The 15,837-nt window shown below is 46.4% G+C and overlaps 1 protein-coding gene across 4 annotated transcripts in view; it reads right to left on the reverse strand.

Annotated features, from left to right (window-relative positions):
• Window positions 1–15,837, reverse strand: part of LOC148833582 (telomerase protein component 1-like) — a 53,791-nt gene that overhangs the window by 18,329 nt on the left and 19,625 nt on the right. For all 4 annotated transcript variants that reach the window (XM_088916373.1, XM_088916370.1, XM_088916371.1 and 1 more), the window contains exons 15-32: window positions 15,270–15,344; window positions 14,538–14,659; window positions 13,013–13,087; window positions 10,878–11,024; window positions 8,535–8,711; window positions 8,110–8,230; window positions 7,825–7,946; window positions 7,203–7,316; window positions 6,760–6,877; window positions 5,218–5,403; window positions 4,674–4,858; window positions 4,372–4,522; window positions 3,571–3,750; window positions 2,825–2,917; window positions 1,903–2,035; window positions 1,202–1,361; window positions 971–1,104; window positions 323–411 (exon numbers count right to left, since the gene is read on the reverse strand). In XM_088916373.1, the coding sequence (XP_088772499.1) occupies window positions 323–411; window positions 971–1,104; window positions 1,202–1,361; window positions 1,903–2,035; window positions 2,825–2,917; window positions 3,571–3,750; window positions 4,372–4,522; window positions 4,674–4,858; window positions 5,218–5,403; window positions 6,760–6,877; window positions 7,203–7,316; window positions 7,825–7,946; window positions 8,110–8,230; window positions 8,535–8,711; window positions 10,878–11,024; window positions 13,013–13,087; window positions 14,538–14,659; window positions 15,270–15,344 (2,382 nt within the window). The remainder of the gene's footprint in view (window positions 1–322; window positions 412–970; window positions 1,105–1,201; window positions 1,362–1,902; window positions 2,036–2,824; window positions 2,918–3,570; window positions 3,751–4,371; window positions 4,523–4,673; window positions 4,859–5,217; window positions 5,404–6,759; window positions 6,878–7,202; window positions 7,317–7,824; window positions 7,947–8,109; window positions 8,231–8,534; window positions 8,712–10,877; window positions 11,025–13,012; window positions 13,088–14,537; window positions 14,660–15,269; window positions 15,345–15,837) is intronic.

Raw genomic sequence — 15,837 nt, forward strand, 5'->3', positions numbered from 1 at the left:
CTGACAGAGTCGATCCAGCTCGACCTCTTCGGGAGGGACAGTCAAACACACTCCACTGGAGACAACTGGGAACTAAGAGGAAGTTCATTTGAACCTGAGAACAGCAGACGCTTCTGTTCACAGAGGGTAAGACGGACACTCCGGCTGTTCTCAGGACATGGCGGGATGAGGTTCTCGGATCACTAGCAGCTAAACGAGCCAGATGGGTCAAATGCCCCCCCACCCCCCCAACTTGCCATCTGATGTTCTTTACTGGGTGTCTTCCAACTGAAACCTAAAGGGGTCTGACCTCCTGAACGAAGGTTTTGTGAAACGTGCGTACCAGGTGGAAAGGGAGGTGAACGATGGACTCCGCGTCGCAGTTCACAAAGGTATCTCTGCCATTGGGGTCCGACAGCACCCACAGGTGACCTTCGAGACAGACAGAAAGAGAACACGGTCATAACCGGCAGGACCAGATCGCCATCGCCATTTCGGACATCTTCATTTTGACTTCCTTTTGCCCCGTGAGCCCTCCACCCTTACTTCCATTTGGCTCATTTGGCCTGGAGCGCATACATGCGAGCGAGGGACCCCTTCGTATTAGCCTGGTCCCAAGGGTCTGTGTGCACAGAAACCCACAAAGGCAACAAGACGCAAGACCAGGGGCTTGACGTTCTGCCTTCTGGGGCCCAAGAACAGCAAACACAAAGCCAGCACTCAACATCCCACCAATAGCACCTATACACGTCTTTTAAATAAGAAAAAAATACTTTTTTACACCCAAGCGAGAACGTGTCATTCCTAAATCCTTCACTATTATCAATTCTCTTTTAGTGTGGAAGTTCAAGAAACTTTCACAGTCAGTGCCACTATCTACACTGTCAGTGTGGGAAGTGCAACTTGACTCTTTTATGACCTTCTGGAAGAAGAAAAGACCTCAGTTATGCGCACGTTGCTACTATCTCATCTGCAGAAGGGAGCACTGTACCTGCCAGGACAAGATGGGCTCTCCTCATTGCATCTTGGTTCTGCAGGTACAGCTGCTCAAAAGCTGACTTTACGTCGCTTTTGGTAAGGCAGAGGTAAGAGTCCGGGCCTTGGGAACTGGGCTGGCCAAGCATGCTGGAACAAAGGAAGTGCTTGTTAAGCCACATCGAGGGACAGAAAGGTGAAGCAGCCGCAGCGAAAAGTGACCACCCCCACCCCCCAACCTCCTTACTTTTGCAATGTCCAGACTAGCTGGGTGAAGGTTGCCATGGGAACGAGGTTCCTGGGATTCCTTGACAACTGCATCACTTCCTGCCAGGTTGGGTCCTCACACTCCTCAGCCAGTGTCTTACAGGTGCACAGAATGACATACAGATCCCGTTCTCTCAAACCTGAATCGGGAAATTACCCGCGTTACCTGCAGGCACAGCACTGCTCAGAAGCCTGTCTCAATATCCACCCATCAGCCCTTTGTTCTTTAGTCCTCCATCGGCCAAGAAGAGGAAATGGCTTTTCATTTAATGAGTGTACTCTTCAGATGTGGCAAGGAACCACGCGTCAGAGCATGACAGTAAGAGTCAGGGTGGGTGAGGGTGTGAGGCAGACACTGCATGTCAGTGTAAGTCTCTGCGTGTATCAGTCAGAGCAGCAGTCTGTACTGTGTCTTGGACTGTGGGAGAAAACTGGAACACTAGGAGGAAAACCACATGAACATGGAACCTACATAAACTCCACACAGATAGCACCCCAGGAATTGAACCCAGGGCCCCAGCTATGCCAACCACTGCTCCACAGCGCCCCTCATCAGTGTACGTCTCAGTGGGTTAATCAATAGCTGTCAATGCACCAGTCTGTACAACAATGGCTGCCTAGTACTTTCTACGTTGAGACTGCACACGTTCATCCCGTGTACAAGCCTCACTGTTCTCTTACCGTTTCGGCTGACCGTCAGAGCGCCCAGCGCCCGGGAGAGCTCCTCTGTGCCATGGTGGAGCTGCAGTCGTGACAGAGAGTGCTGGACGAGCTCACCGAGAGATGGGGGCAGGGTCTGCAGGGCCTCCTTCATCTGAAACCACCACCATCATCATAACCTCCACTGCCACACAAGCTCCCAGATCAACCGTACATTCATGCAGGCACGACCTTACTGCAATCCATCTTTTTCTGAAGCTTGTATCCCTTTTATCCTGCTCAGTTGCCAAAAAGGAAGCTAATTTGTATTTTCTCTACTTAACGGGCCCACAGCCTGTCACCAGTGTACCATGGCCTCTTCTTCTCTCTTATATATCCCTTATGATCCCCAAGAATCCTTGAAGTGTGATTTACAGGGGAATTTTAGGCATTTTCCACTATAATAGAGCAGTGGGTTCCATAGTTCATGAGTGTGTGGACACTAATGCAGTTTCCGCACTTTAGATACTATAGTACACTCACTAAATTTGTAATGACTCTAAAATCGCTCTGGTTGTCTGTGTAGTCCTGTATGCTTGAGTGTGGATTTCAGTGAGATGGCTGGTGCAGACAGACACAAACACACTCACACCAGGGCCATTTTTTCCAGAAGCCAATTACCCTACCAGTGTGTCTTTGGACTGTGGGAGGAAACCAGAGCACTCACAGGAAACCCACACCGACATGAGGAGACCACACAAACTCCACTCAGATAAACCCCCATCTCTGGAATTTGAATCCAGTGCTGCAAGACAGCAATGCTAACCAGTGTGCCACTATGTGCTGCCTATGGCTGATTTCACATTTTTCTTTTTTCATGGACATCCCTCAGTATCGCCGCTGACCACCAGGGGTCAGTGGACCAACATTTGGACACCCACTGCTCTAGGGGACAGGCTCTCACCTTCTCAAAGACTGCAAAGGCTCTCAGCTCCTCACAAGCCAGGCTCAGGTACAGGGGACTGACAGAGCCTTTCTTCATCAGGAGAGTCTGCAGCTGCAACGCACATCAAACCCATGTCAACCTCAAAAAAGTCATTTTGTGGGCCAGAGACTGGGAAGTACAGCATCTAGTAACTTACAACAAACTTCGACAGAACAAGTGATCCTGTTTTAAAAATCTCCCACTGGCTGTCCGTTTCATTTCAGGAGAAGATTTCAAAATAATATTGCTGTATTTTGAAAATTGCCAACGGTGTATCTGCATCATATTCAGCTGGGGACATCCACAGATTCTACAGACATATCTACACTTTGACAAGCTCTGAATGGAAAAAGAAGTAAGGATTTTAGGAGCTTTAATTTGAGAAGTTCACTGCCTCAGATACTTGTCTTTACTCCCAGAAGCCCTTGGCTCTGCATTAAAACACATCTTCACCTTTCTGAAACAACTGCAAATCTTTTCACCTAAAACTACGTGGGAATTTATGTCAAAATTAAAACAACAAGTATTTTCTTAAATTCATTTAAAGATTACTAACTAAATGCTATGGCTGGCTGGTGAATTGTGACGTCCCCTGGAATGGCTCTGTTGTTTGTTAGCAGAAAGCTGGATCATAGCACAGCACCCACAGATAGTGCCAGGAAAGCTGGGCGCTAAGGAGTGCTACTGAGCCCAGAGGTTTTATCATTTTATGTTGTTTCTGCTACCTGGTTGTTGAAGGCAGAGTCGCTCAGTTTCTTCCCATACATGGCCAGCCCTTTCTGGACAATCTCCTTCCTGTCCGGCAGGCTAAGTGGTCCCAAGGGAAAAGGCATAGCTGATTTCTTCTTGGCCAAGGTCTGCTGGAGGGCTGAATTGGAGGTGACACTCACCACCAGGGTCACACCCTGCAAGTGGATGAGAATGAACTGGGGTTGACTGAAGAAGTCGAAGCGTAGCACAGTACAATCTAGTCATATTGTTTCATTTGACGCATTTACTCAATCAGAACAAAAGGCCAACACGCAGAAAGAACTGCAGGTTAGTGGTGTACTAGCATTGCGGCAGAGATCTGCAGCATGATAATGAAGATCAGTACAGCTGTGTTGCATCACAGTACGGCATCAATCAATAACAGTACCAAAGAGCAATTCAGGGCCTCTAAACACTGGAGTTCTTGATTTGCTATTGAGTAAGTCTGGTTCAGTTAGAGAGTGAACAACAAAGTTCAGCTGCCAATAATCTCCGACTGAACCAAAACTAAGATCACCCATTTTGCATTTTGATCCATTTCTGGACTCAAGGGCTCCTGCATGACCTCCTGGCATAAGTTTGCATTCAGATGCTTCCTACCTTTCAGTGAGAAAATGATTTGCCATGATAAAATTACCCAGAAGACTTATGCATGGCTTCTCTGCTGCATCAGCGCCATGTGTAATACATACAGCACAGCCAAAAACCTCAAACACATTCATTCATCCAAGGGTCCCGCCTGCTTCCTTCATACAGTTCCGCCCCTTCCCTCATACCTGGGGGAGATGCTGTGGGATCCAGTCGGAGACCAGCTGGCCTTGAGCATTCTGCAGCCGGTCAGCATCGTCAATCAAGATGGCCAATGGCTTGTTGGGCCGGTTGCCACTGATGGCGTCGAGCTGCGAGTAGAAATCCGACAGCAGTTCCCTGAAAGAGAGATCATTTCCAAACAGCTGGATTTAATCCAAGACTGAAAAGCCTCTCTTATGTGGAGAGGTCAGAAAGAACACAATCGCTTTTGCAGAAAAGAGTTCGGGCTGCACACAGACTTCCTCCGAGGGATTTTTGGCCACCCTACCTATAGGTTGAGGGAAGCTCCACCTCCTTTCCCAGCCTCTGCTTCAGCCATTGGATAAGGCAACGCAAGAGCTGTTCCACTCTGTCGGCTGATTGGCTGGCACTAGCAAAGTAGGAAATGACATCAAAGGATGGAGTTTTCTGGGGTTTGTCTGATGTTTTCTTCAGCTCATTTGCCAGAGCAGCCTGTGGAAGTCAAGAGAGACAATATCAGTTTTGTAAATATCCGATGTTTGTGAACAGTCCCAACTTTGCAACAACTCATTTATATTATTTCCATCACTGGCAATGGACTGCTAGCAATGATAAAATGTTCCCATAAAAAGCATACCACTAAACATGGATGATACAACGAGCTGACACTGGGAACTAAGACATTTCAAATTTCCTAAATAATAAAAAAAACTATATTCAGAAGGAGGAAGGGTAATCATGTTAAACCACCTGAGAAAATATTTTTGAAATGGGAGTGAAGAGGAGAGGATGATGTAGCCAATGACTAGAACATTTTTAGCAGGTGAGTCATTAATTAATTAATTAATTACCATGAACACGGTCTTCCCTTCTCCAGGTTCCGTGGGGATGAACACCAGGCCACCCTTCTGCATCACGCGGATTTTGGCTGCTGCCGTGGCGACCAGCTTCTTTCTCCCGTGACAGAGTCGCTCCTGGGCTTCCTGGTAGACTTCCTGTGCCGTGACCTCAGACGACTCCTCTGAATCGTCATCTTTCTATGTGGAAAACCCAAAAATGAAGACAAAGGGCTCTCAGCTTGACTTCTAGAGGTTTCCCACAAGAACGGGATTCGGAAGCACTGCTCTAGACTAGAGGAGGCCAATTCCAGTCCTCAAGAGACACTATCCAGAAAGTTCAACAGCTCTCTAACAGGACCAGGATTGAGAATTACAGCTCTAGACCAGGAGAACTCAACTCCTGTCCTCAAGAGACACTATCCAGAAGGTTCTACAGGTCTCTACCAAATACAGGATTGAGAATTACAGCTATAAGCCAGGGAAGCTCAACTCCTGTCCTCAAGAGACACTGTCTAGCAGGTTCTACAGGTCTCTACCAGGACCAAGATTGAGAATTACAGCTCTAGACCAGGAGAACCCTGCTCCAGTCCTCAAGAGATACTATCCAGAAGGTTCTACAGATATCTACCAGGACCAGTACTGAGAACCACAGCTCTAGACCAGGAGAACCCAGCTCCAATGCTCAAGAGACACTATCCAGAAGGTTCTACAGATCTCTACTGGGATTGAGAATCACTGCTCTAGACCAGAGGAATCCAACTCCAGTCCTCAAGAGGCACAGTCCAGCAGGATTGATGGGTCTCTTTAAACCTTCTTCTTAAGAACAAGGAAAGCCATCAAAGTGTTCAATTAAATACACAATGGCTTCAACTAGTAATTACGGGCTCAGGTGGAAGCAAATCCAGAAACTTTCTGGTCCTCTAGGGCTGATGTTGTTTAGCCCTGGATTACAGGAAGAGGATAAAGCTGACCCGAGTCCAGTCCATCTCATTTCATCTCAGTCCTCGAGGGGGAGTTGTGTCCACAGGTGTTCTTGGTCTCCTGAAATCAGCAGAACCTCCGGCTATTAAAATCGGTCCAATTAAGATAATAATGGGATGATTTAGGCAGTTTACAGCTGAGCAGGAATGAAATCCTGCAGGCACAGTGCCCCCTCCAGGACCTATGTTGGACACCTCCAGCGCCAAACCTAGAAAGCACAGTGATGAGCTAAGCTAAGCTAACAAAGTTAAGATAACTAGGAAAGAACTGCTCTGAGCTGTAGTGTTGCATGTCTTTTAGACCACTAAGATCCTGTACCAAACAAAAGATAAATATACAAATTTTGTTACAATTTGACTCTTCCTGTCACAAGTCACAAATCTCAGTAATTAAAAAAAGACATTCAGTCTAAAACAGAACTTGAGTTACATCAACGTGCTGCATCGCCATATAATACTCAGTTTCAGACTGACTTCAGTTTGGAACTTTTACCTCCAGGGAATGTTACACATGTAGAAAAACTTGCATAAAACATCAGCTTTGCAAACATGACTGGACAGAAGTGTCACCAACTTGCACAAACTGCTCCAACAGCGCCCCCCAGAGGTCTTCCAGAACCGCTTTCCCAAACGTCTCCAGGCCCTTCGCAAATGGCTTCCCATCGGCAACACCTCCCCACTCTGCAGGATAGCTAGAGAGCGACACAGGTAAAACGGGAATGTGATGAAGATATCTACAGTCTATTTCAAACTCAACTATATTTCTCTGAACTCTTGTCCTGTAGGATTAGCTTGCTGAGGTGTTGCTAAATATTTTGTTTACTGAAACAATATATGAAACGTAAAGGTTGAGGTGACTTTCTGTACAATAGATTACAGCTAAATATACCTTGGAACCAAAAAAAAGTCTATTATTTCCTGTTGAAGCTGGTGTGTTCATAACTTTTGTACTTCAGTACATTGTGGATATTTAAAAGAACAAGCACAATCTTACAAAATACAGAAAAAAGAACCTACTCCCTCGTAGTTTTCGCTCCACTTTGCAGCACTCGGCACTTCAGGTCTGCCATTTTAGACTTGGCATCTCCTGACTCTGCAGCAAATTCTGCCCTCCAGGACACAGGCACAGACCTGCTCAGTTGCACACAGAGACACAGATCAGTGTCCGTCAACAACCCCAAATATCACCTCTCTGCATACCCACATTTTTTCTCCTTTTCTCTCCTGTCCATAATGCTGTCCTTATCATCTCTCTTTCTGCTTCATCAAACTATTGATCTCCCTTTCACGGTCTTGTGCTCTATTAATGTAATTCCTTCCTCCACTGCCTCACTTTATTTGCCTCAGCATCACCCTCTTTCTTCCTCTTTTTTGAATTTGATCCTGCTGTCTTTAGCTTTTAACTGTGCCTGACCAATCTGCTTCTCTGTACCCGACCAGTTCCTTGCCCCGCGCCCCGCCAGTTTGTTTCTCTGTGTCCCACCAGTTCCTTCCCCTACGCCCGACCAGTTTGTTTCTCTGTGCCCCACCAGTTCCTTGCCCTACACCTGAGCAGTTTGTTTCTCTGTGCCCCACCAGTTCCCTGCCCTGCGCCCCACCAGTTCCCTGCCCCGCGCCCCACCAGTTCCTTGCTACCTACCTGATTAGTTCTGGTGTTCGCAGGTAGAAGAACGTGCGGTCCTTGGCAGAGTCTGGGTGCAGGGACTCAAACTGACGGATCTCAAGTTCCGTCACTGACAAGCCGGGGGGGACAGTCTTGAGCTGAGAAGAGCACAGACATACACACGCCGAGACACTGGCTAATCAGTAACACACAGAGACAGAATGACCAGTTGCGAAAATATAAAAGTATGATCTTCAGACCTTGTCAATTTTAGCGCTTAGGAACGAGGTGGGAAGTGTTCCATCTGGAGGGAGGTCTTACCCAGTCAAACTGAGGCTGGTCTGGAATGGAGATCTCTGTGGGAACCAGTCCATACCTCTCTCCCAAAATCCCCACGAACAGCTGGCTGCGGCACACCTCCGACAGACACATCTCCACCATCCTGACAGACCAGGAAGAAGCAGAGTAAAAAAATAAGAGGGAGAAGGAAAAAGGACCAAAAAGAGCAAAGAAGGGCTAGCTGTGATATCTTTCTTACCTGTGCCTTATTCCACCCTCTCTAGTTTCTGTATTGCATTATCTCTGTTCCTTCTCCCCAATTTATAAGCGCTTCCTTCATCCCAGTACTTCTCCTTAACCTTCAGTTCTCTCCTATTCTCTCTCATCCTTGGTTGCCTATCCCAAATCCTCTCCCTCCCCTGAGCTCTCGATCTCACTCACTCACTCACACACACACACACACACACCTTTGCCTGCTGGACTCTTCCTCCGTCACTCCCCAGCGCAGTTCCACCTCCTGCACAGAGAGGCAGTACAGGGCAGCGCGTCGCCGCAGCTCGGGGAAGATCAGGCGCACCAGGACATCTCTCTCCCCGTGCATGTCTCGGAAGGTGGAGGATATGAAGACCCTCACATTGCGCCACCTAGGGGAGCAATGATGCAAGAAAGAGGGGTGGCCTATTACAGATTGCCTGAAACCAGCGTATCTTACAACGGGAAGCTGCAATGTCCCTCGGGCTTGAATTTGTAAATAAGACCTTCCTTTGCTTCTTGCATTTCATATGTGTTTGCATGACATGTAAACCTTTAATTAACCCAGTAAGTCAATATCTCATTTGAAACTGAAGAGGACTCTTTCAAGCAGCAGGCCCGTTAACCGCAGCAGTGCGTGCGAGAGATCTTCCTCACTCTTCCCAGTATACCCTGGTACAGACTAGAGTAGTTGTGGCCCATTCTGAGCCCTGCCAGCTACAGCCCATCCGGTTGTACGGACCACCTTCAAACGCTCTACTTCCAAACACCTGAACAATTCTGCTTTGGCCACCCAAGAAGGCGATCAACTGAAAGAACACACCAACACCCTACAGCTTTCAAAGATCACAGCCAGCCATCCCTAACTTCACAGAAGCACGAAACTTAATAAACTGATTACAAAATGCATCTGTTCCACGTCTTTCCAGAGTGATGATTTAATGGAGACCTGCAAGAGTTTTTTCACTTAGGCCCTACAGGAGCAGGAGTGGCCTCCCCTGTCCTAGAGTCTCAAACAGAGAACTCATCCTTTGATAATGAAGTAAATCGCGATTTCTTCCCTTGATTGTTCTGTTTTCATGGGGTCGTCTGAAGTCAATGGCTCTGTGTCTTGTATCAAGAAAGCTGCTTGGATTTGAATTGAGAGCAATATTTAAGACGGACAAACTGGCCAGAGGCGAAACTACTGTATGTTGACCATACACTGTACAAAGTCCAAAATGGCAGACAGACATTTTGCCGTACTCTACCAGGTTAAGAGACTGACTTCGCTTTAATAACATAGTGGAGCTGTCCCATGTTCCACTTTGTCTACATGGATAGCAGACAGGAGCTGTCCAATGTTCCAGTGGGGCTAAACTGCATCACATCTCCAATGCCATGAAAGACTGATTGTGCCACTTGAGTGTTGCTACAACATTGTTTAAAGGAGCTGTCCCGCTCCAAAAGGTGCCGAAGACTTCAGAGCAGGTGTTCGATATGAGAAAACTCTTTTCTGTCTCATCTGCTCTTGTTCATTTGCCAATTACGTGCTGCCTGCAGTTACAAAACGCATTTAGTTTACACATTCTGGTACACTGCATGACATTTTTACACCCACGTAAGGAAAACATGGCATAATGCTGAACAACCAGTCATCAAGCAAATCAGAGCGAGTGCTTGCGTTCTTGACCATTTCTGCAGAAACCGACGATAACTGTCCTGCATTTCTGAGGGTGATGTGACAGACCTGGCTGAAATTCTTTGATTACTTATGCAAACTTTTTTTAATAGAGTTCACATTAAGTTCATAATTCACAGGATATGGTAATGATCAATCCTACAGGGTAGTTAATAATAATAATAATTGCTTACACTTATATAGCGCTTTTTCTGGACACTCCACTCAAAGCGCTTTACAGGTAATGGGACTCCCCTCCACCACCACCACCAATGTGCAGCCCCACCTGGATGATGCGACGGCAGCCAAATTGCGCCAGAACGCTCATCACACATCAGCTATCAGTGGGGAGGAGAGCAGAGTAATTAAGCCAATTCACAGAGGGGGATTGTTAGGAGGCCATGATTGATAAAGGCCGATGGGGAAATTTGGCCAGGATGCCAGGGTTACACCCCTACTCTTTTCGAGAAACACCCTGGGATTTTTAATGACCACAGAGAGTCAGGACCTCGGTTTTACGTCTCATCCGAAGGACGGCGCCTGTTTGCAGTATAGTGTCCCCGTCACTACACTGGGACATTAGGACCCACATGAGCCACAGGGTGAGCGCCCCCTGCTGGCCCCACTAACGCCTCTTCCAGCAGCAACCTTAGTTTTTCCCAGGAGGTCTCCCACCCAGGTACTGACCAGGCTCACACCTGCTTAGCTTCAGTGGGTTGCCAGTTGTGAGTTGCAGGGTGATATGGCTGCTGGTTCACCTGGGTTTTTCATCTTTATTCAGTGACTTATCTCAGGTTGTATGAAAATAGGAAGACGCATACAGCAGGCAGAGGCTTGGACTGCCTGGGTCTTTAGGAAGCTTTTAATTTATAATAGAAATACATGCGATGCGCTGTACCTTACTGCTGGCGTGGGCAGCAATGGGCAGATATCGGTGACTCTTGCCATCTGCTCTTTGGCACCATCTTCTGGAGGGATGCGGTATAGCCTGTCAATTTGCTCCACATGATCCAGCAGCCTGGAAGATCCTCTTTCAGCGATGAACCTGCAACACGAAAAAGCAGACTGAATGAGCCAGAGGAAATTAAGACGACCATCTCACGTCTCACTTGTTTTGAGGGGTTTGTTGTTTTTTTTTTTTTAGAAGAAGCAGCAGCTCCATTTCAATTTGTAATCACTGGATGTCTAAATGTACACTCCCACCACCCTTTGGGTCAAGGTACGCCTCCTATTTCTACCTTCGTCCTCCGATTTGCGATTCACTGCTGATTCTGTAGAAACCCACTGAGTTGGCTTTGTCAGTGCCTTTAAGGCTTTTGAATATTTGAACCAGGTTCCTTCATAGTCTTCACTGTTCAAGACTAAAGTTTTTCAGTCGTTTTCGCCCGTCATGGATCATTCAAGCACAGGACTGCTCCCGGTACCTCTTATCTAGACATATTTTCCCAATGCACTGTCTAGGCAGTGATGGCAAATGTTTACGCGATCATTAAATTCGAAATAATAAAATGGATACCATTTTTACGGACACCTCTTACCAAAGCTTCATGACGTGATAAGGGTTAATCTGGCTTGTAAAAGGCATTAATCCACACAGAGGGTCGTGGGAGCTTTTTTTCTGACTTCTGTTCCACTTGCCAGTTAAGTGACAGTGCCTGGTCCTATCTGAATGACATACAGGCAAGGAAATATAAGGCAGCATAAAGCACTGATTAAGAGCAGAGGTTCACTAACCTTCCCCACCTTTTCTATGGGAAACGCATGACAAAGTGAAGGACGTGCCATGGCAAGAAGCACAGCTGTAAGCCACAGAAAGGTGTTGGCCGCCTATGGGCACGGAGGCCAGCAGAACGATGAGCCATCCTCAGCTGACACGCTACCCGATTGGCTGATCTGAGGTGGCGCGGTGGCTCTGTGGCTCAGGATCTGTGCCTGTGGCTGGAAGGCTGCCGGTTCAAATCCCATGGCCGGCAGGGGAATCCTACTCCGTTGGGCCCCTGAGCAAGGCCCTTAACCCCAGCTGCTCCAGTGGTGGAGAGCAGGTATGGGAAATAAGAGAAAATCCCTAATACAAGATATTGTATACGGCCAATAAAGTGATCTTATCTTATCTGTGCACTGCCCCAATTTCCTGCAGCGCACCCTGCATTGGAAATGCAGCTTTCCCGGTTAAAGACAGAATTCTCAAGAAGCAGCGGCTCATTCCTGGAGTGATCCCTACAGATCCCTTCGATCACATACAGCCAGCAGCCGTACCCCCCCCCGTAACTCACAGCTGGCAGCCCCACTGGAGCCCAGCAGGTGTTAGTCTGGTCAGTATCTGGAGACTCCTGGGAAAGCTAAGGTTACTGCTGGAAGAGGAGTCCCCATTTACCTGTCAAGTGCCAGGAAACACTAAATACATTTAAGGAGTTATTCATATTAAAAATATTAATGGTATTAATAGATAGCCTGAGGAGAACAGATATCTGTAACCTCCACCCCTATGCTGATAATGAAAAGGAGGTGAAGCTGGTAGTGAGAGTATGTGCACTTGAAAACATTTGGGCGTTTTTCTTTTCTCATTTTCAGCATGAAATCAGCTCCTGCTGGGCCCTTAAAAAAAGGCCAAAGCCCAGCCATTCACACACCTGCTAGTACAACAGAGGGTGGGGCAGATTCCTGAAAAACAGCGCTTAAGTCAACAGGGCTCTGCAACCCGAAGAGGGCGAGACAGAAGTAGAAAGATACGTAGAAAAGAAGGGTGGGAACTGTCAAGGGCTCAAAAGAGGAAGAAGAAAAGGTTTCGATAGGCAGGTTTGGATAAGCCCAGCATGTTTTTAATTTTAGCAATGCTGATATCAGCGTTACTCAAGGGAATGTCCCTCTATCCTCTGCTTTGCTGTGGTATTCAAACGGTTAAAGAGAAATGCGGTTTGGTCACATTGGAGAGAGACACAGAGAGAGAAAGGTCCAGGGCATTAGTGACTTTGCATTCCCTGACTGACTGGAACAGGTACTCCAACCATAATGTAGCGTCGCAGCTTCACTTACTTCAGAATCTGTTCGCTGAACCCATACAGCAGCATGCAATTCTTCTCCGTTTTCGGTTTTATTTCTTTTTTCGGCCTGAAAGAGAAAGCAAAATGTGGGGAGATGTTCACAGCCGCACCACTCCATGAATGTTTCTCAGTTTTAGCAGGGAGAACCCCCCCCCCCTCATTTATACAGCTCATCCCAACAGGCAACCCCTGTGCGCACATCACTACACTGGCTGCCGGTGAAGATTAGCTGTGTTGCTCTAATTCCATTTTTCAAGATTTCACTCTACTTTGAGGCAAACCATTGACCTTTAACCATAATAAACCATAGAGGGCATTTATATAGTTCTTCAGAGCACAAAATTTTATTAGCATTAATAATGCGGGGGGCTCGGTGGCGCAGCGCTGAGATTGTCAGCAGAGCGCTGTTCTGAACCGGAGCGGCCTCCCATGTGGAATCTGCATGTCTTCCATGTGTTCATGTGGGTTTCCTCTGGGTGCTCCGGTTTCCTCCCACAGTCCAAAGACATGTGGGTAGGTCAAGTGGCGGATGGGAAAATTTGCCCTAGTGGTGAGTGGGTCTGTGTTTGTCTCTTGGTGCCCTACATCATACCAGCGTAACAAAGGACTGTTTTTTTGGCTGGCTGCTGGAAAATACCCACCCTGTGCTAATGCCGAGCCCAAATTGCACATGACCTGGGCCTTAGTTTCAGGGGGATCTAAGCATCGACATTACCTGGGCTTGAGCAGCAGGTGATCAGGGAATCCTGAGACCATGCCTAGGAGAAAAGAGGACACCAGGTCCCACTGACACTACCTTCAACTCACCGCCAGTTTATCTCATGGGTGGGACGGATCGTTTTACAATATTTGCAAAGGGTATCCTGTTCATTATAGTCCCAGTGTTCCTGGCCATTCTCATGTAGCAATGATACACTGATGACCGTCAACATTTATTTAAAGCAAATAATGCCGAGAGTGACTGAAAATCACGTAACACATCTAAAGTCAATCAATGAAATTTATGACCATGGGTAATTGTGATATTGACTCTGAAAACTATTATAGCATCACAAATCGTGGTAATGGGTGGCACAGCGGTCCGCATAGCTGATTCACAGCGCAGGGGCCCCAGGTTCAATTCCGAGTCTGGGGTGCTGTCTGTGCGGAGTTTGCATGGTGGTCATCTAGGAAACGGGTCCTGGCAGGAGTGTGTCTGTGCGTTTGCCCTGCCAAGGACTGGTGTCCCACCCGGGATGTACCCTCCCTTGTGACCTTTCCTTGTCGGGATAGGGTCTGGCTCCCCCATGAACGTGAATTGGATAAACTGGTTACAAAATGTATGGATGGAAATTGTAGGATTTTTATAGCACACTAAAATTCACCAGCTCGTTTTTTTTCATGAAAATCGAATAAGGACTCGCATTTTTCTTATTGCGGAAATGATGCATCCGGGATGTGATAGTCTTTGCTTCGGTGTGTGAAGGCCATGCTTGGTTTAAAAAAAAAAAGTAAGAAACTCTTGCACCTGTTCTTACCTCTTGCTAAGGACGACTTTAACAACCAGAGCTTCAGAATTCACCTCTTTCTTGTACTGATGGAGGGCATAGGTTACCTCGCTCTCTGATGTCGGCGCCTCCAGAAATAAGATTGTGTCAAACTGCAAATCAAAAGATCTCCAGATTGATTTTTAATAGTAAAATCCACAACCTACAGGGCTGACAAGTTACAAGCACTGTAACGTTCCACAGGATCTTTATATTAAATATCTGCGTTCCAGGAAAAAACATTCTTTAAATGTGCAGCTACACGTATTGAGGAGACATGAAAAAAAGTTTGCTTAGTGCTTTTAAACGATTTTTAAGACTCATTTTCAACAGTCTGTCTTACAACAGATGTGGACAGGTTAAATTCTAAAGTCTTTCTTCTTAAAGGAAAACACAATAAAGAGTGTAATAAACTTATTATTGGTCTTTTAACATCTAGGAATGAGCGCAATGGATAGACCATGACTTCATTATTTACACCAATGCACTCATAAGAAATGCTGTATTTTTGCTGTAGCTAGGGAGACAGCAATGCCATTTTTTTAACCACAGAGACTGCATAGAGTTATCACAAGGCTTTCGCTCCAACACGAAGAGGCGTCAAACGATCTTCTGGTTTGCAATGAATGCGGACGCCTTGAGAAACACCGCTGATTGGGAACGATGGAGACAGGCGAGAGGCAGGGTGAAACACAGAGGGCTCCGATGTGACAATTAGCTTACCTTGACTTTTTGGTCTATGTAGCCAGCGAAATATTCATAGAAGGATGGCTCATTATGAGAATCTTCATCAAATTTCTGTTGACAAGACAAAAATGGGGAATATAAAACGAAGGGAAAAAAAATCCCAAGTCCACATTTTTATAGTCATAAATCTCCATTAAGAGCGATAAGCCACTACAAGATAAAACTGCATACATCTATTTCCAGCACAATAGAAGTTATACTATAACTTAATTTGCAGATATAAAAGTAGCAGATGAAAACAATCTGCTACTTGGGCATGCAAATGATCTTTTTCAAAACTATGCCTGCTTTACAAAAAAAGAGCTATCAGGAAAAGTCTTCGTGTAATCACTTCTCAGAACCAAGAGAAGCTACAGACTGATTCAGGTCATTCAAGGTCTGTTTTTCTTCTGATTTCAGGAATTGCCTTCAATATTATCTGAATATTACAACTGCTGCAGCAAAAAAAGAGAAGTCAATGTCTTTGTGTTGAGAACTGTTTGCCTCCTATAAGAAATCTAATGACCCTCATGTGTGCATCACAATTTGGGTGCACTACTCTGTG

The sequence above is a fragment of the Atractosteus spatula genome, chromosome 5 (assembly GCF_055471065.1).
Source record: "Atractosteus spatula isolate fAtrSpa1 chromosome 5, fAtrSpa1.hap1, whole genome shotgun sequence".
Classification (NCBI taxonomy): domain Eukaryota; kingdom Metazoa; phylum Chordata; class Actinopteri; order Semionotiformes; family Lepisosteidae; genus Atractosteus; species Atractosteus spatula.